At 39.2% G+C, this 20,140-nt stretch overlaps 1 protein-coding gene across 1 annotated transcript in view; it reads left to right on the top strand.

The window, feature by feature from the left end:
• CPXM2 (carboxypeptidase X, M14 family member 2) overlaps positions 1–9,813 on the top strand; it is a 77,066-nt gene extending 67,253 nt beyond the window's left edge. The window contains exons 11-13 of the mRNA XM_009811029.2: positions 3,498–3,637; positions 4,169–4,268; positions 9,560–9,813. Coding sequence (XP_009809331.2) covers positions 3,498–3,637; positions 4,169–4,268; positions 9,560–9,813 — 494 coding nt within the window. The remainder of the gene's footprint in view (positions 1–3,497; positions 3,638–4,168; positions 4,269–9,559) is intronic.
• The last annotated feature ends 10,327 nt before the right edge of the window (positions 9,814–20,140 follow it).

Genomic DNA, 20,140 nt, shown 5'->3' with positions numbered 1-20,140 from the left:
CCATATGCCCAAGCCTGTCGCCCTGTCAAGGAGCGCGAAGGGGAAGCCGTGTCCTGTAGTGCAGACAAAGCATCGATTTCCAGGAAAGCCCAATTAGAAGCACATTTTTAACAGCAGCAGGCACGGTTATCTCTATGGGTGTATGCTTGGAGCAGACTCAGAACAGGCACTCTGCTGTTTCATCACAGTTCTGCTCAAAATCTTTGTTTTTTATAAGTACATCAGTTAGACAAGGTATGCTATGAAATTAAGAAATGAGCTGTGCATCTGCCATCATGTGAATGACAATAGGAACAACTGCAGCAGTAATGGCAAACAGATGCAAGTGAGCGTCTGTGCAGACCACGTTTTATTGGCGCTGGCTCTTGTTTGCAACTTGCAGGTAGTTTCACTGCATAAACATTTCTAAATTTTGGATACATCTTTTATGGTTTTTACATTGGCCTGTGTAAAGTTAATGCTAGCCAGCCTTTAAAGGCTAGAGCCAAGAACTAACTTTTTGAATAGTTTTTCAGGAGGTTAAAAAGTGCTGGGTGAATTGGGGGGGGACGATTGAACTGCTTAGATCACAGGCCAATGCCTGACAATACATTTCTATGCATTTCTGCAAATTCTGAAAAAACCCTCTGAATGCTAACTTGACCGCTTAATGATCTAATTTATGAGTTTAATTTTCCTAAGTGCTGTAAGAAACATGATTATAAATCGATCCAGAAAAGATGACATTGGCCATGTCACTAACAGCTGTCACACTCAGTTACATTAAGTAATGACATACAATATAGATGCTGAATAGTATCTTGATTTCTTCATAACAATTACATCTTGGATTTGGTTCATCTGATTTCTTTTATTGTTTTATGATGTTTCTCATTATACTTTACATCCTGCTCTCTTCCATTATAATAAGACTTCTAAGATTGCCTTTGGGAAAAATGCTAGAATATTGTTTTTACTTGCAATGCTTTACACCTTGGACTCCAGACTAAACCTCAAAAGATGCAGTTTCCATTTGAGCTCAGCCTCCAACCTGCAGAATGGTTTTTGACCTCTTCTGTACATAGACGAATGGAAGAGAGTAATTTGTGTTGCAGATATGTATACGCATACATATATATGTATTGCAGATGATAGTTAACCAACGGCACCTTGCGTTGTAAAGGGTTGTCCAAATATGATTCTAGATTGGAGACAGATTTCCCCTATGTTTTTTCACTCTATAATTCCATGACTATATGGATGTAGTTGTACAGCTCACTCCGCTTTTTCCATTTATATACCTTTTAGAACAACATGTAACAATTTCTTCTCCTAAACCCCTGCTCGCTTAATGTCTGACCTGAAGGTGACACCCCAATCTATTGCTTGCAGAGAGCTCCCCACCCGTACTTTGGTGTGGGTGGCATCTCCTTACTGTCCCACAAACGGAGCTGCCCATCCTCTCTCTCCTCACCCACCTGCTGCCTGGCCTTGCAGTGATCGTGCGTATAAACCTTCCACTGCTCGTGCCGTGGGAAAATGTGTAAGGGATTTGTCTAATTCCTTTTCAGCACCAGAGAGTCCCTAGAGAAGTATGTGCACCACAGATATCTTGCACAGATATCAAAGAGCTCCGTATGCCTTTCAAACCCAGCCATACTGGTTCCTGCACATATTTTGGACTGCAATGACTGCGAGTTCTTCAGCAATTTTAAAAATAAAGTTTCTGCACCGGGTGAACTGCACGAAGGCAAAGAACAGATTAATTTCATTTTATTTCCAGTGTTTTCAAGGCTGGGTTTGCATGTTTCAGACCCTACGCGGAGAGTTGCTCTTGGCAACGTTAAGCCATTTTCTTAAATACGTGTATTAAACCTGAGCAATTACTGTGTATTGCAAAACATTTCACAGTAGATTAATCAGGATGCGATACAGTATGTGAGGGGAAAATAATTGTGGCTCTTTCTCAAACAGAGGGAAAGCACGTTTATGCAGAGTAGCATATGCCACTGTCTGATATTTAGGCTTTCCACATCAACATAAGTGAAAAGCTTAACATCTGTATTACATAATCCTCCTGCTCTGCATCCAGAAGGCACTCAGGGCTCGTTAAATACTTGACTACTGCTCTACGGTAATTGGACAGGACTAGGGTTTCTTTTTTAACTCTTTTCAATCAGAAACACTTGGTGAATGCATTTCCTGCTAATCCTTGCCATTTAAAATATATTTAAAATATAACAGATCATTAATAAATGTTTTTTAAAGTACTTTTTACTAGAAATGCAGGTGGGGTAAGAAATGAAGCTCACATCATTCCTTCCTCTGGTGTTCATGTACTGTATCATGTTATCTGTGTGACTGTGGAGAACTAATAAATGGAATTTCCCAAAGGAAAAATAATTGTGAGAAATGGGAGAGAAACCAGGAGAAGGGAAATGTTTGAGATCTGTATCTAAATACACTCTTCCTTAGAGCTCAGGACCTTTGCAAATGTCACAGCGCTCTCTGTCACGTAGACTTAAACTGCAGCTCCTCACGTCAGAGGCACTGAGGTTCCTGGGTTTTGATTAGGACATATTTCTGATGGAAATCCCTATTGCAGAGCAGCGGTGCAGATTCCAGTCCTCTGCAAAGCCATAATAGGGAGAAAACAGAATAGATCCTTTCATTCCTTACAAGCTAACAGACACCATGTATAACTTTAGAGAATTATTACTATCTCCATTTTTCTGGCTTTCCTATCACTTAGATTACTTATGGGGGAAAACATTTTGACTGAGAAGCTATTTCATCAACTGCTCTGACAAATCACTTTTACATAGCTATCACTGTGTGCACATTACTCTGTGTCCTGGCATTTAGGGTTGTATAAATTCAGTTAACGGCTGCACATCCACGCAAGCTAACGTAGACCATCCCGTTTCTACCCAGGGCAATCATAAGTGAGACCTGCTCCATGGGAAAGTGTCCAGGATTAGTGAAGCTTAGTGCTTTCCTAAAAGCAAGGCACAAGCTTTTTGCTGTAAAGAGAGACCTTTCCTAGCATCTTCCTGGTGTGCCCCCATCTTCTCTGTCAATATCATAGAAAAATTATCTGGAATGAATTCTGTTTGTTTGTTTTCTGCTAAATCTCTCTTTCCTTTAAGTTTTGTGATAGCAGGAGGACACTGCTCTTTGCAGCAAAGGAATTGGGGATGTGGGGCTGGGCTGACACGGTGGCCCGTGCTCTCATGGTGCAGTCTTGTGTCCCCTGTTTTGGACGTGTCGATGGAACACTGTCTTTAGAAAGCCTTGTTTTGTTAAATGTATAGCTGTGACATTACTCTGGTGCTTCATTACAAGGGACGGGGCATTTCTAAAAAGCTTTTGCCCTGCCAGATCTGCAGAATAAGCCAGTTAGAAAAACACCCAGTTTGTGTTTGAATAAGTTATATTACTTTGCAGAAAATAATCAGATCTGATCAATAGGTTTAAAGAGGATATAAAACTGTTTCTTTTTTACCTCCTATTGACAGGCATAAATGACTTCAGTTATCTGCACACAAACTGCTTTGAGCTATCCATCTACGTTGGCTGTGACAAGTATCCCCACGAGAGCGAGCTGCCCGAAGAATGGGAAAACAATCGCGAGTCCCTGATTGTTTTTATGGAACAGGTATTCGACAGAAGAGTAACTTCTGAATGACTTGATGACTCCTTTCAGATTGAAAGGGAGTTTAAGGTTTCTGATATTTTTCTTGCATCAGTAGTTACATGATTATTTTTATTTGTGATAGAAACCTTACCTATAAGCAATACTGGCATATCACTTCAGCCAGGCTGTTTTAACTCAGGAGGACAAAATAATGAAGCTTGTTAAAATTTGACATGAGTGGAGAGCTTGCTAGAAAGGACTGCCAGAAAAAAAAAAAAAACCTTATGTCTGCTGCTTTATCTGCTTGTTTTATCTGTCCCTTGAATTTGGTATCTCAGGAATCCTGACAGAATTTGTAAGCTGCTTCAGAAGTAGCTAATGCCTGGAAGGCTGATACTGGGTTAATAATGATATTTAAAATTGCGTGAACCATAAAGTAGGAATAGAATACATTTCATTCACATATGGAATTAATGATTTGTTGTATCTTCCTAATGATAGTACTGTTCATTGCTGTGCAATATATATCTGTTTGTTTATTCTCTCAAATAGGTCCATCGGGGCATCAAAGGCATAGTAAAAGATGTGCATGGAAAGGGAATCCCAAATGCTGTTATTTCAGTAGAAGGTGTTAACCATGACATTCGCACAGGTAAAAAAGAAAACACAAAACCAAAACCATCAGTGCAAATGAACAGTTTTATGGTTTAAAAACAAAATACAGGTCTCTTTTCTGAGAAAAGCCAGCAGATAGTATGCAGTCCAAGGAGAGTGTTGCAGAAGGAGTGGCACATGTGGAGGGAGTCACTTCTTTCCATGGTACAGCTGCGTAGACAAGAACAGAACTATGGCTTTCCTCTCTACCCCTCTTCTTCTTTCCACCTCTTTTAAAGTATTGAGCAAATAGCCTTTTATCTGCCCAAAATCAATAGCCTGAGTAAGGCTGTGTCTAAAGAACTCTTATTGCTCCTGTTCTCATGTAAAGGCAGTGCAAATCTAACCCAGAATAATTATAGCACCGAAAAACAAGGGTGTAGGTGATGCCTTGTTGGGCGAAGAGCGTTCCTCTGGCTGTTAACAGTTATAAGACTGTGAATGTGTTGGAGATGTGATTTAGAGCTGTGTCCAGAGGAGAAACAGCTGTTGCAGGGAAGGGGGAGTTTCACAACCTGAAGAGTCTCCTGCAAAATGTCACAGCTTTATAAAAGATCGTTTAATGGGACTCAGTAGAGACACTACTTTACAGGGGTGAACTTCAGCCCAGAGAATTACTTTTCAATGTGTATAGTTTAAAAAAACCCACACAAATGGCTATTTGCCTTGTTAGCACAGTCTTGATCTATACCCAGACCCAGGTATGTGTACTCAGAGTAAACTCCAAGCCTATTTGATGGCCTGGAAAGTAGTTATGGCACTAAATAAAGAACTGCTGTAAAAAGACACTAGCCAATTACAAGTTTCATTGTAATACCTGAAAATTTTTGTTGGCAGGTAGCAGGCAGGATAGCGTCCAGTGATCGTTGTGTTTGTGTAGGTACTGTACCGTGATTTGAGACACACAGTCATCCTAAATGGAGAAACGACAGAGGGGATATAGCAAGGAAAGGAGCATGTGGAAAGAAAGAGCAAAACAAGATGTCAGCAGGAGACTTCAGTGATTGCACTCGAAGTGCTGGTTGCAGGAGGTTAACAAGGTTTCTGTTGGATGTTTATGAAAAGTAGCATCACGGTGAATAATCAGACAAATCGTATTGTTGCGTACTCTAGATTTGGTTCAATATTAGAAAAAGGAACACTAATTTTCTGTATTTTTTACATCCTGACTGGCATTCTGGGCCTTTTGTTTGCTGCCACTTTCACGTGCTTTGCCACTGAGGTACAGTATGACACAGAAACTGATTTCAGGCTATGGAATATCATAGAGCTTTAGATAAGAGACTTCCAAATCTTTAATGTTTGCTACAGTAGATTATCTGAGCCAATAATAAATCTTGGAATATCTAACTTAGTTTATGATTAATTTTATTTCAGTGCTACTGTGTCTCTGTTGTAAAAGAAACCATTGAATGACAGATATTTAATTAGGCAATAATGATTCTGCCTTAAATATTTCAAAAGGGGACCACTGGGAAATGATAGCGGGAATTAAAGTAATCAGTTGTTTTTCCTTGTCTTGGAAGTCTTGGCAGTCTTGAACGGCTGCCATAAACTGTAGGTTGTATTACTCTGTTAACAGAATTAATATATTGCTCTGGTTGAGGCTGAGTAAATGCAATAGGTGATTAATCTCCAGCTCTCAGTACACTGGATTGCCAGATGAAAGAAAAATCAACAGTTTAAAGACAGCAAACGTGCATACAGAAAGAAGTCCCAGTGGCACATGTAATAAACGTGCAAGATTCCAGAATCCACCTTGTAACGCTCAGGGAATCTTGCGGCTATTTACATTTAGACTTAGAGCTGAGCTTCTATGGCTCAAGGCCAGCTGTGCTTGTTAGTAAAAATAAAAGCACTTATTCTTTTTAATGAGATGTTTAAGCTGACACTCTGTTTGGGAATTGCTTTGTAGATGGGAACATAAAAGTTGTATCTTGTTTTATATTATACAGATAACAATGTATGTCTTATTAGTCTTTGAAACTAGAGAATTTATGTTGGAGCCAAACAGTTAAGTGACATGTATAACTCCAGAGAAAGAAGGCAAGATGTCAGCAGTCTTCTTTCATTTATACCTTTTTAAATGAAAAATGTATCCATTTAAACCTCTGAGTTGCCTTGATATAAAAATAAGCCAAGCAGGAGAAGAATTATGGGCACTATGTCTATCCGTGTAACTTTTATTTAAAGTGAGCTAGGCTGTAAGGTATCTACTATTTCTTCAATACATTAATGTGATCAACTACCCTGTAAAGCCAGACAAAAGTTGTCTGTAAAGGCCTTCTAATAACGTTTGAGAAAATTTCTCTGCTTCTTCTTGTGGACTAAAAGAAGTACATGGAAAACACTTTTTTTTTTTTTACTTTCTCTTGGATGTACAATATATGTTATGGGAAGACAGCGTTGCTGACACTAAGCTAACAATATTAATAGGCTAATTGATGTCATTGATTTGAAAGTAAGGGCTTTGTGGAAAATTATTCCATTTTCTCTTGATGCAGATGTAACTATTGATTAAGTCTGAGTGATTACATGTTGTTACGGTTAGAGGTGGACTGTGCGCTATGAGATAACCTTTGGAAAAGAGCTGATCAATTGGATGACCAGCTGCAACTGGACACCTTTTTTCCCCATGGTGCAAAGGCAGTTTTGTGGGTTGCTTTCTGTAACGGCACATTTTGGAAATCTCAAAGTAATTCTTGATGAAGAAATGTAGATTCCTTCTAGTGAAACACTTCTTTATCACAGCCTGTGCCAGAGTCCAAAGAAAGATGCACATTTCTGTGTGATTTTTGCAATCAAGCATAATTAATTTAATTTCACACAATGTTCAGAGAAATCTTAATGAATGTTTTGGTAAGTTTCGTATGATCTCAGTATACATTACGTAATGAAACCCAAAGATTTTGAAATAGCATTTGGTAATATTTAATAACATCAGTCTAAGCTAAGCATAATTCTGGTGTTATAACTCTACACCTTCATTGCTGGCTGCTTTTTCAGTAGAGAAAAGTGAAGCTTTACTTGTTACATGCATTGGGTGTGCAGCACTATGGCTAGCTTTCCTGGAGAGTCTTTTGTAGGTAACAAAGCATTAGGATAGATTTTTATAATGTATTTAAATTAGTAAAATTTTGCACATTTAAGTGTAAATATGACACTTAATTGTAACAAAGGTCTGTCCTATCAGGCTCAAAGAGTGTTCCTCTTAATTGAAGTGTTTATGGAGTCATCTGACACGTTTAATTTGTAATAATACTCTTCGAATTTTTATGCATTGTTATTTTATCTAAGCAGACATGGCAATTCTTTTCCAGACCCAATAGGAGGAGATAGTCTGCCTCCAGCCTGCTCCCACTGAAGCCTATTCTTTTAGGAAACCTATTATTTACTAAATTTATTAATTGTGTTTTTTCTTGCCATCTGCTCTGAAATTTTTTACCTACTGCATTTAATCTGATTTTGAAAAAAAAACCTTTTAGTCTGGTATTAAATTCTGGTCAATGACAGCTGACAGAAATACTAACGTCTACTTGCTTGTAAATGGAAAGGAGGTAAAGCGCATCCTGCTAACAGTTTAATATGCAGCTTTGTAATAATTTCCCAGTGGTGTGTGAATCTGTAGATTTTTTTTCTGGCTTTGTGTGCAGGGTTGTGATGAACTGCCTGTTAAATGTGTCAGAAAAATCGGGTCAGTTTTGAAGGCCAGGGGCTAAAGCCAACCTCTGGGCAGGGACACGTTCACAGCCATGCACAGGGTGATCCACAGCCTTTTGCCAGCCCTGTAGTATCGCCAGAGCATTTACAACTAAAAATGAGCCCTTAGGGATAGATTCAAGAAACCTGGGCAGCTTTATGTTTTGTGTTTTGGTTAAGGTGCCAATGGACGCAATAGCAAGGGAGAATGGAATAAAGAGCTTCTCAGAGAGCCCTTCTTAAAAGTGCCCGAGTCCTGAGAAATAGAAAATCTGGACCTCAATCACCACCCCAAGCGGGGTGAAACTGGCTGAAAGAAAAACCTAAGCAAGCTGGTGTGCAAGAACAAACCTGACCGGGTGTGCTTCTTGCACACAATTTCACATTTGCATTCAGAGACTGCAGTATCAGGGTATAGCTGATATCGGTCTTTTGCTCACACTTGCTGTTTGCAAACATATTGACTATTTTACCAAGCCCTAAATTAAAATCATATTTCTCTTAGCAGAGGCTAGCTAGTCTGATCTTTTCCCAAATGTAATATTTTTATCCAAACCATCTTTAGTTTTTGCAATACACTACGTTGCAAGCGACTCAAGGCTAGTGATAGTAAGGTTGTCGGTTCTTACCACTGTTTAAAAAACCAACCCCTCTTCATACAAGAGATGTTGCATTTCTGTTTATACATAGAATTGCATATTTAAATATGCACTTTCATTCCACAGTGGGTTTTCCCAGGGTAGAGTGCAAAACTAATTTTAGATATTAGTGTTTCACCTTTTTCAGTCCACAGCTAAGCACACTTGCTAGTTAAAATAATATTTTAAAAGAAGTCTAAACCCATCCTTATGTACGTATGGGTATCCTGAGATGATATGTGGGAAAAAAGAAGAAAACATAAAGTCCTGATTCAACGAGGTGTTAAAATATATCTTGCTTTATGCATGAGTAGTTTAGATGATTCCAGGATCTCTCTTCATACACTTACAGGTAAGCAAGCGGTTAAGTACCCTGACGAATTACAGTTTGTACCAAAATCAGTGTAATAAAACTCAATGTAAGATTTTATGGAAGGGGGTATTTACTTAGATCTCTAAGTGAGTGGACGTTACGCATTCACATGCTTTGCATACTAAATAGCATTAAAACGTGCGTGTCCAGGCGGTCTGGCCAGGACTGTGAGTGCGATGTGGGTACCCCACTGGAGCTTCTCTTGATTGGTTAGGTAGAATTATTTTGGGGAAGGTCTTTTATACCCCTCAGGACTCACCAACCATTACAAGGTGACCCTTTGCCTCAGGATCTTTTTGACTTCAACTGACAGAAATCTTAGGCCAGGTTGAAGCCCATAGTCCTTTTCTCATCATTTGGAAAATACGTTTGAAGTGTGCTTTCCTGTAGGGTTGGCAGGACAAGGGGGAGTACGTGTGATGTGGGGCAACCTCATTGACACCCTCCTGGTGCGAAGATGCAGGGCTGCTACCTGTGCTCTCCTCTTATCCACATGCAGACATTTCTGTATTCTCATAAACAAGAATGTCCTTGAGGAGAAAGGGCCACTGTCCTGAAAACTATCTCTTTTCCTACCAGGAGCCGATGGGGATTACTGGCGTCTTCTCAACCCAGGGGAATACGTGGTGGGCGTGAAAGCGGAGGGCTACATGGCCGCCACCAAGACCTGCGAAGTCGGCTACGACATGGGAGCTACCCAGTGCGACTTCACCATCTCCAAAACCAACCTGGCAAGAATCAAGGAGATCATGAAGAAGTTTGGGAAGCAGCCCATCAGCCTGTCCATCCGGCAGCTCAGGCAGAGGGCTCGGCAGTGGCAGCAGCAGCGATAGACCTCAGCCCGGCAGCCCGCGGCATCCACGAGCTCTGCTTCTGTCAGCCTGGCTGTAGTCGTAGTGAGAGTTACATAGCCCGTCTCTTCATACATATTTCTCTGCACGCGGCCTTTCTGTTAGTGGAGCTGGATGGATAGTGGGGTTTTTCAGTTTGGTGAAAATTCAGAAACAAAATTCAAGTCGAACCAAAATAAGCCCCAGGTTGTGGGGGGGAGAGGCAGGAAAAGAATGTAGAAAGATGTTTTGAGTTAACCTAGAAGGAAATTTTTTGCTTGTTGGGTTATTTAATCCTTTCCAAATCTGTTTTCTTTAAAAATAGAAAAAAGCAAAAAAAAAAAAAAAAGAAGAGATACTTATAAAGGAGGGGAAGTGTTGTTTTGAATGAAAAACTGAAAAATGTTGTTTCTAAAGTATAAGATTGGTATATTTTTGCAATTCAAGAAAGTTTTGACATGCTTTACATTTTCTTCTCATATGGGAGGAAAGCTGAGAAGGGACAACTTCTGGTGAATATCATTAAAATTTGTGTCAAATTTTCAGTCCCCCTTTCCCTGAAAGTCTACCTTTTGACAAGCACCATAATATTTGGGGAAAAAAACCTGAAGTGAACAACCCACCTTAGCTTTCCTGCTTGGGTTGTTTCTATTTAAGGATGTCTTGTGATTCCAGAGTTTAATGCCAGGAGTGTTTTCTCCTCTGGCTTTTTAAGGCTGCGTTTTTACTCCATGCACTAAACCTAATGAAAAGGGCGTGGGATAAGGACCACTGCAGCACTGTGGCATGGCACCCGCTCTCTAACCTGGGACAAGGACTTGAAACAAAGCTTTTCTTGTGGATACGGATCACGTGTATGAGAGGAGAGGCTTGGTCACTGACATAGTTCACAAATCCACTGATATCATCTTTTTTCTTCATTTTTGGCCTGCCTCTAAGTGCCTTTTGTGCTCACGAACACCTTGTGCCACCGTCTTCCATGATGTGCAAGGGATTTTGTATTCCTATGCGCGGTCTGCTCATCTTGCCACTGCGGCTGCTGCTGCTTTTCTGGCCTTACTTCTCTATGAGAGCAGGATTTGTGCTTTATTATTGGCTTTTAAGTAACAAAATTGTACAGCAGGACAGGATTGAGATTCGGGAAAGATGCAGATCATATCTAGGAAAGAATGAACTAAATAAACACTGGACAAAGTATCAGCTGGTCAAAAATGACTTTGCTCTGTTAGCTTCAATGTTATGACCTTAATTATACCAAATGAAGGGCCAGCTGTATGATTTTAGGCAGTAAAAAGTCTGTGGCTAAATAAACATCTCTTAATATGCTTGACAGAAAGACTGCGGCCTCCACTTCCAAATACAGTTCTGTTTAAAACATTTTAATTGCTATTACAGTTTTTGTCTATTTGATATGATTCTTGGAAGAGACATTCACCAAAGTATCATTCAAAACTGAGGAAAAATAAAGTGCGAGTAGAAAACTTACTGTAAAAATACCACGTGGCATCCGTATTAAATCTTTTTTTCTTGTCAGCGAATCTTGTAAACACATAAAAGGCAAAAGATTGCAGAATGAATAATATAATCATGAACCCTTGCATAATAAACAGTCGTATTCTTAAATTTCCTGGACAATTCCAGCCCATGCTTGTTCTGCAGATACCCTTAAATAAAAGCAATGTATTTGGCAGCAAGGGCTCAAAGAAAATAGAAGAGTGCATACATATTTTTCTATAACTGAAATTGTGGAACTCCAGCTCCCAGTCAGCATCATTTAAATTAAGTAATAGAGGTAAACAAACAATCCAATCATTACATTAGCATTTGGAATTATATTTTACTTATTTCACTCTATTTACCACCCTTACAACATTCTATATGCCATATATTCTTGTATAGCAAATATAAGAGCAAATTGTTAAGACGGGGTTTTTTAGCAGCTGAGAAAGGATTAATGATGTGTTGTGCAGGTAGCGATGTGAAATAATTTTGGAATGTGGAGTAATGACAGCAGACAATTTGTTAGCAGTTTAATTTGGCTTGTTCATTGGCACATGTAGGTTTTGTTACCACCACAATAGAGCAGGGCCATACGCTATTTTTTTGTTTTATGAACTGATGGAGTTTCTTAGCTGGCTTCTCTCTGGAGTCCCAGGAAATCTACCCAGTCACCTTGCTGGGGGTGGTTGGCATGCACAGGCAAAGGAGGAGCTAACCAGCCAAATTTAAATCACTCTGATAATCGGATTGAAGACGGAAACCACTATCTTAGTCCTGGCAGGTCAGTTCTTTCTACCTTGAAATTGTGTTTCAGGCTGGTTTGAGATTTACTTTACAAACCTCAAGGTCCCGATGCTTTGTTCACAGGTATGAGGTTATCTGAACAAGAAGTTATTTTTTATTTGATAGCAAGAAGCAGATCTGATGGGAAATTCTTTGATGTCTGTTAGATAAAATTAGATGGACTCTGATTGCTGAAGACCTCAGTAACGTCAGATGCTGAAGACAGTGGCCTTGCTCTTTACTGGCCGTGACTAGTGCTTACACGCACTTGGGCACAGCAGAACTATGACTGATGCAGGTGGCCTTACTCCATTTTAGTCCAGGCATTACTAAATAAATGGCCTCACAGCTGTCAAGCATACTTCTCTGTGCAATTATTTTTTGATTGTCCAGTACCTTTACACTGGAAAACACTCAAATTCAAAGGAGTTTTACTAGGAACTTCAGACATGTGAATATCTCGTGCTGAGATAAGGTGCTTATGCCTGCCCTGAATATAATAATGCTGAACTGACATGTGCCCTATTTACTGCTATAGTTACACACTCAGGAGTTAAAATGTTCATGTTCTTCGAAATACATAGCACTGCTATTTAACCTTTAGATACATCCAAACCACAAACCACTAAATCTGGATGCCAGTGTTTTCTATTTATCTAACTTTTCCACATCTTTAGAACAGGTAATTTTTTCAAAATTCTGTGCTTTTAATCTCTTTTCCTTTTAGTGTTGTAGGAAAACAGGCAACCCTGCAGAAATGACAAGAAATAAAACTTGAGGATGGATACGCTCCTTTTATAATTACAGATCTATTTTAACAGCTACTTATACGAAGACTTTGCTAAGCTTTGATCATCCCTGATACAAAAGAAAAAAATACAATCCCTTCCAAGTAATAAGAAATTCAGCTGCACAATCTCACCCACACAGTAAAGGTTAAACAAATAAAAGGTTAAAACAGGACACATTCCACTCTCCTTGATAATACCAGCCATCAGTCATCTGCTCCCATGCACAGCTCTGACAATCATAAAATACAGTGGGAGCTGGCTGGCTTCTCCTTGACTAGCTATGTCATGCTATCCAGCTATTCATTTTTTATCTGTTTAATTATAATAATTTTTATTACCCCGTATCCCAGTTTTTCTCATCCATCTTAGTAACTACAAATACACTAACCTCTTAAAGACAGATCTCAGTATCCGCAAATCAGCTCGGGAATGCTGAAGCCAATAAAACTGTATCTAATAAAACTATATCTACTTACACATATTGGTATAAGTGTAGTGAATCTTCATAATTTCTAACCCAAATTTAATCTGCTGCCACCAGAAGCCTGTTCGGAGTATCTGAGTATCCCTTTTACCAGGAGGTTGAGCTCTGTGTGAGTAAAACACACTGATAAAAATGAATGTAAATGAATTTATCGACTATGCTGGTGAAGAAATGCAATTTTTCATTGGATATTTTAACCCTGTCACATATTTTCAGCTTCTGTCACCAACTACTTTCCCTTCTTTTATCCATGTATAGTTGTGGTTTTTTCCTCTAACTTCAGCTCGTTATTTTCAGTGAATATGGAACATGTTCCCAAAGTGTGGACTTCGGCAGTCAGTGATGGAGTTATTCAGCCAGATTTACCTGCCTCTTTTATCATGCTGTGGTAGGTGGTTGACCTTTTTGAGAAACACTGGAGCAGAGATGAGTTAACTTAAAATAGGGTACAAGCAGTTTCACACCAATGACTTTCACTACTTAACCTTTAAAAATTGACATATAGTATATTTACTATGGGTCTGAAAATGCCTGAGTTTGGAGGCAAATGTGCCTCTTTACCATTTATCTCTGTAATCAGTCTCTGTGTGAATTCAGTCATAATACCATTAGCCTGAGGGAGAAAGTATAAAAGCACATACAAGTTGTATAAACTGTGGTAGCATCACCTCCTGCTGCAGTACACTGCTACGCCGGCATAGAAACACGGCAGGACAAACAGCTCTGTGTACACCTACCAACTGTCTGGCAGGAGCCCAAAGAAGCTCTATTTCATACTCACAAAGAGGATACAACTTTCCAAATGTCTTTTTCCTTTCTTACTGGAGCAGTTGCATATGTGGAAAGAGGGTCAGTGATTTTTACAGTTGATTTCTTGGATAATTTCAGTCCCTCTTTTGCCTCTGCTTCTTTGTGCTATTGTAGTGGCAAGCAGTTTTCTCAGTCCTTTTCAGTCCTTAATAAATGGTTATGAATGCTTTTTGGCTTCAGGTGATTAACTTATAGAAGTTTTAGGTCTTTATTCTGGTATTTCCTTAATTTTCCAATTTTCAATCACATCTATACACTTAGTCTAATGTGCTTACTAGTCTTTAATTTCTTTTTAAAGGTCATTTAGCTTGAGATGACCTTTTTGTATGTCACTGTAACACTACAATATGATTTTTGAGCCACAGAATTTATGTTCAATGAAGCCATCACGGTGAATGCAATCTTGTCCCTGCAACAGTAAGTCACTAAATAACCATTCTCTGCCATCTTCCGCTGATACAATCACCATTTTACAGCATGCATAGCCAGTTTAAGTCTAGGTGAGACTTACAAACCCACCAAGTTCACATTCAGATTTGCAGGATGAGTTTGTTGATGAGTTGTTGGGGTAGCTTATCTCGTCTCTTAACCCGACAAGTTACTCAATTTTATTTTGATGGCGATTTGGATTACTGCTTCACATCAAAACCTGAAACAGTACTTTCATGCTCATTATCTGTTCCTTGCTCATTTGGCAGAAAAAGGACATTTTTATGCCCTTCATAAATCTCAGAAGGGCTGTATTGACTGGACAATTTTTGGTATAACATTTCAACTCATAACTACCTGAAATGAATGCATTTATCAGTAAAAAAATGCCAAGAATGGGATTTTGGAAAGCCCATGAAAAAAGTTTAGGCAGTGAACATAAAGGTACTTTATAGCTGCATGTTTACATACTTAATCTGCCTCTTCAGTTATGTGAGTGCCTTTATTCATCTGCTATAGTGCCAGGATCAGAGAGGTCAAATCCTTCTTCCCCTCCCCTGTGCCTGGTGGTTTGCAGGGGCTGGATTAAGCAATATCCTGCACAGTTTTCTGCTCAGGCGGCTTTGCTTGACTCTACTGAACTGATCTTCAGAGACCTTTCAAGCACTGACCTCTCCCTGTTAGCCAGGCTCCCAGATGAAGGTCCAACCTTCATCTGTGAAGGTCATCGGAGCATGGCCGGAGTGCCAGCATCGCACCTGGAGATAACATTTGGGCTCTCAAGGTGCAGCAGCACTTCTGAAAGTGGGGTTTTTTCAGCAAAATACTACAAAGCATTGCACTGCTCTGCAAATGTCTACTCTTTTAGTTTAATACTATACTAAGAGAAGGTGTGGGCAATTTAGAAAGCTCTATTTTTCGTGATCAGGACATAGATAAAGTTGAAGGACTGATGAAGAGTGAATATTGGAAAAAAAATAAGATGAAGTGATAGCTCCATAAGGAATGCTTTGCATTTAGATTTATTAAGAAGTTACAGCTGTATTTAAAGTTGTTTTGCAACACCTATGAATTCCATATGAATATGAGCACTTTTCCTCAGTGGCTTAAATAATAAATCATCCTTCCCTTCACTCCATACTGAGGAATTGCAATGTCCATTGTAGACTGGGGATAAAAGCAGCTGAAAGATGCTGTCTCAGAGGGTACAGCATCAACGTACACAGTGGCTTTCAAGGCCAGAAAAAAGTATAGGGAATAGGACATATGCAGATCTAAAGAAATATAGAAATATAGAGACCCAGGATGTAGCTTCAAGCATGGCAGCTTGGTCAGTCCCCGTATGGAGGGAGCCCAACCAGGCTTGTGATAAAAATATATATACGGAATGGGCTGTTCCATGAGAAAGAGATGCAAAATAAAACCAAACCAAACCAAACAAAACAAACAAACAAAAAAACTGCCTAAAACAACTTTTTGCTTTTTGCAAGCAAAAAACCTGCTCTGCATCTTTGAAATAATACTTATGAATAGTAATACCAAATCACAAATTAGGAACAGAAAGCTTTCTCTTTTCCATTCTAAATCCATACTGTATATTCTGAAATACTGATGTGGTTTAGAGAAAGCAGTTAGTAACAATTCCCACCTAATATTATATGAAGTAATATCAACCACCTGATATTTTAATTGTTCTAGTCATTAACTCTCACTTCATTTGCAGAAGCTGCTTTCTAGAATTCAATACACCGCTTATGTCAACAGCACAATCATTCTTGTTAACTCTGTACTATCCCAAGAGCAACAAAAAAGAGCATTCAGGGCAAAGCATCATTTAAAGATCTAACAAAATTCAGCCAGCCTTATTGTCAGCAAGTAAAAATATGAAAAATGGAATTACTTTTTGTGGTTTAGATGCGACAGAAATTCAATACCTAGGTTAATAAGGATCAATGGCAGCATAATCTCACTTGAATAGACCAGGGAGATTTAAATTTGTGATCTATTTCTGACCACAAAGATCTGGATCTGATTACATGGCCTCAGGGTTTTTTTAATGTAAAAGGTGTTAAAATCACAGTCCTATTTATTATAGTTTTGTGAGCCCTCTAACTCACAGGTGAATGGAATCATTAATTTGGTTGTCTCCTCCTGGCACGCCACAGCTCTAACCCAGCTTGCTAATCAGCTCCTGGTGTCTCCAAGGTTAGATCAGGCTCTCACAAGCAGAACTGGTAGATTTACAGTATCATCTGGAAAAGAAGTGGGAAGTGGATGGAAAAACACACTCTGCTTCTCTGATCTACCCTGTACCTGCCTAAATGCAAAAGCTTGGTTTTCTATATTTGGCTAAGGAACCAGAGCCACTGTAAGGAACATAATGGCTTCTGGTAACGCCTCAATCCCCTACGGGTGCACTGAAGGACCAAGACCGTCAAGTCAACAGCTTCACCAGAAACAAAGTGTAAGGTGTTAAATCTACCTATTCAGTTTAATTCTAAATGTTTTTTCTATTGTTTGTTGCTATATTGTCATTTTAAAGTGCTAAAATATGTTGCTTGAGTGTTAGAACTTTGATAGTTATTCTTCAGAGACATATGGTATCTGGTTTTACTGCAATTTCAGAGCAGTGTTATCTTGCACACTTTATACCTCTTCTGCCCTAATAAGGTCATCAAGGCTCAGTTTAATGACTCTGGGTCACTGTAAATTTGAGTACTGATGATACTATATTGTCAATAATCATGCCACCTTCAGCATTAAGAGATGTGCAGTACATACATGATTTGGAGGAAACCCAGCATTATAAAATCAGTTTCTTCCTAATGAAAGTGTTCATACAAATTAATTGATGAATTTCCATCTTGGCTTTGGAAGCAATCTATCATTCTTAAAGCAGTATGAGTCTCCAAAGAGTACTTTTCAGATTATCACATTCTTTAGATGTATTATTAATTCCTTGACTGCTGGATGATTTGCTGTTAGCAGACTGAAAATCAGATGTAATAACCCCTTGAGAATGATGGGGTTTCACCTGGCCACTTGCTTGGTGGCTTGCTGGTACCAACTCTGGGGACAATAATGAAGAGCAAACTTTCCCCATTTTTGAAATTGCACCATGAATGCTGGTTGAGAAGAAATACTATGACCAGATCTGCACAAAATATAAATCAATAGAGCTTCCCTGGAACTCATCCTTGTAATCTGCAGGGAACTTGTCAGCTTCTTAGGTCCAGTGTTTGGGAAATGAGAACAGAAAAAGCATGATGCTGGGGCAGGGAGAGAGATAACCACTTTTTCAGAGAAAAGCTGAAGCATGGGAAAGAGAATTCAAGTTGAAAGCTTCTACTCGCTTATTTGTCCTGAAAAATCTTCCCTGAACTTGTCTGTTCCTGTATTTTCAAATAGTCCTTGTTTTTGAAGCAATCAGTGAGATGACCAACAAGCAACTGTTGAAATGGTGGCATTTGAAGATTTCCAGTCCAAACCAGAGAGTTCAGAAGCAGGTGCTGGCATATTTTATTTTTCCCCAAATGTTGATAGCTGTAATTTTTCAAATAACAGAAAATTACTTTGAATTTTAGGATCTGGCAGGAAGGAGAAGTCAGTATTTTTCACACCAATGAACCTGGAAGAGAGCTGGTAAAAGCTCAGGGTAGGAAATGGGATGGTCAAAGAAGCATTCCTTCAACGAGTTTATGTTTTGACATGAATTTCCTGGTTGGTGTGAAGGAAGAAATGGTGTTACATCCTTTTCATGGCAGGAAGATGGACAGACAGTGAAGCACGTGTGAAATAAGCCAAGCCTGGGCTCTTTTCACCTCCTGTTGTCCAGAGTATTTGGCCCATACCAGGCGAGGCACAGCTCTGAATCATCACTGTCCCGTAGCAGAGAATCTGGAGAGAGGTGTGGAGTTTCTAGAAAGATACTGTAGAAGTATCATGAACTGCTGAGGACGTTTAAATGACCCATTCCGAATTTAAAATAAAATAAATGTCTGTTATTAAGGGGAAAAAAATAACTCTGGAGGGGGAGGAAGGAGCAAATAAGGATGCTAAAAATTATAGAGTAGAAATGAGTCTCTGTGACCCATAACAATACCGGCGTGTGTGTTTATGTGCCTTGCGTGGGCATGCTGTATACACTTCATATGTTTACTTTCAGTAGACAGAAGCAATTACGAGGACAGGCAGTCCTCAGGGGGCATCAACACTGCAGAGCTGCCAATTGTTTGACATTAGAAAAACCAAACTGTACGAATGTAGCCTTATTATGGCAAAAATCAGAGCAGAGTATAGAAGTCTGTAGTATTTATCAGCTTTCCTGATTACATCTCATTGAATTTGTTTCAGTGATGAAGCTGCAGCCTAAGAACTCAAGATGTAAATTAGTGGTTTTAACATCCCCCCCAACCCTCCAAAAAGGAAAAAAAGGAGGGGAAAAAGAAAAAAAAAAAGCCCACCCTGCTGAAGAAAACCCCAGTCTCCTGTGACTTCTGTATCTGAAAATGCTACCTTGAAATATTTGAGTCAGGTTGTAAAGAGGCTTTAGAGAGGAAACAAGAACAAATTCTCATCTATTGAAGCCATGCAAAACCTACTAACATCAAGATAAAATTTCCCAGATGCTTTGTCACTGCATTTGATAGAGTTCTTTATCAGCGATTCAAAGACAGTGGTCGTGGCTCACCAAGAGTTAATTTTTGTCGGATTCCTACTGTGAAAGTATGATGCTTTCTACATCAAAATTTGTGACCCATCCCCACTTGACTGTTTATAAAAGGTCCAGCACATTGTGGGTGCTGCTGTAAACAAACTACTAATAAAAATATGTCATCTGAGCTCTGGTAAAATGCTGCCAACACTTGTATTTATACTACAGATCTCCCTGGAAGAATCTCAGCTTTTGGTTTTTAAAAGGAAATAAATTTCTAGTCTTCAGAGTTGTAGAAGAAACCCAAAAATCAGAAGTTTGCAAGCATCTGGAGAAACCATGGCCACTACCAATGCCCTCAATTATATTTTTCTGTTAATTTCAATATTTTTAAGCTGAACTGATGACTTTGCATGAGCCAGACTAGAAATTCTGAAGACGTTGAACTGGTACTACCATAAGGATATTTTGGTTTTCACTTGTTGTTTCCTAAGACTGCTTTTCTTATAGGAATTTTGTGTTTAACATTAACACTGAGCTTATCAGAACATTTTCTGTACTTAGAAAATCACTTTAATCATGGTACCCACAGTACCCTATTGCCTTTGCCCCTTCTTCCCTAAGTTATATGCACAATATCTTAAGCATTAAGCATTAGCCTCCCAGAGACAGACCCATAGTCCAAGTCACTGCTGAAAATCACCCTGTTTTGGTGAAAAAAAGTTTTGTAATGTTGTTCTGCTGGCAAAAGGGAGAAACGGAGAACAGTGACAGTCCCAGGAGAGAGAGGTGTCACAGTGAGACGTGGGGACTGATGTGGTTAACCGGCACATCCAGCATTGTACATTTATTATGGTTTGTCCAGAAACCTCCCTGAAA

Source organism: Gavia stellata, chromosome 9, assembly GCF_030936135.1.
Source record: "Gavia stellata isolate bGavSte3 chromosome 9, bGavSte3.hap2, whole genome shotgun sequence".
Classification (NCBI taxonomy): domain Eukaryota; kingdom Metazoa; phylum Chordata; class Aves; order Gaviiformes; family Gaviidae; genus Gavia; species Gavia stellata.
The sequence above is the reverse complement of the archived record's forward strand: the minus strand, read 5'-3'. Positions and strand labels throughout refer to the sequence as shown.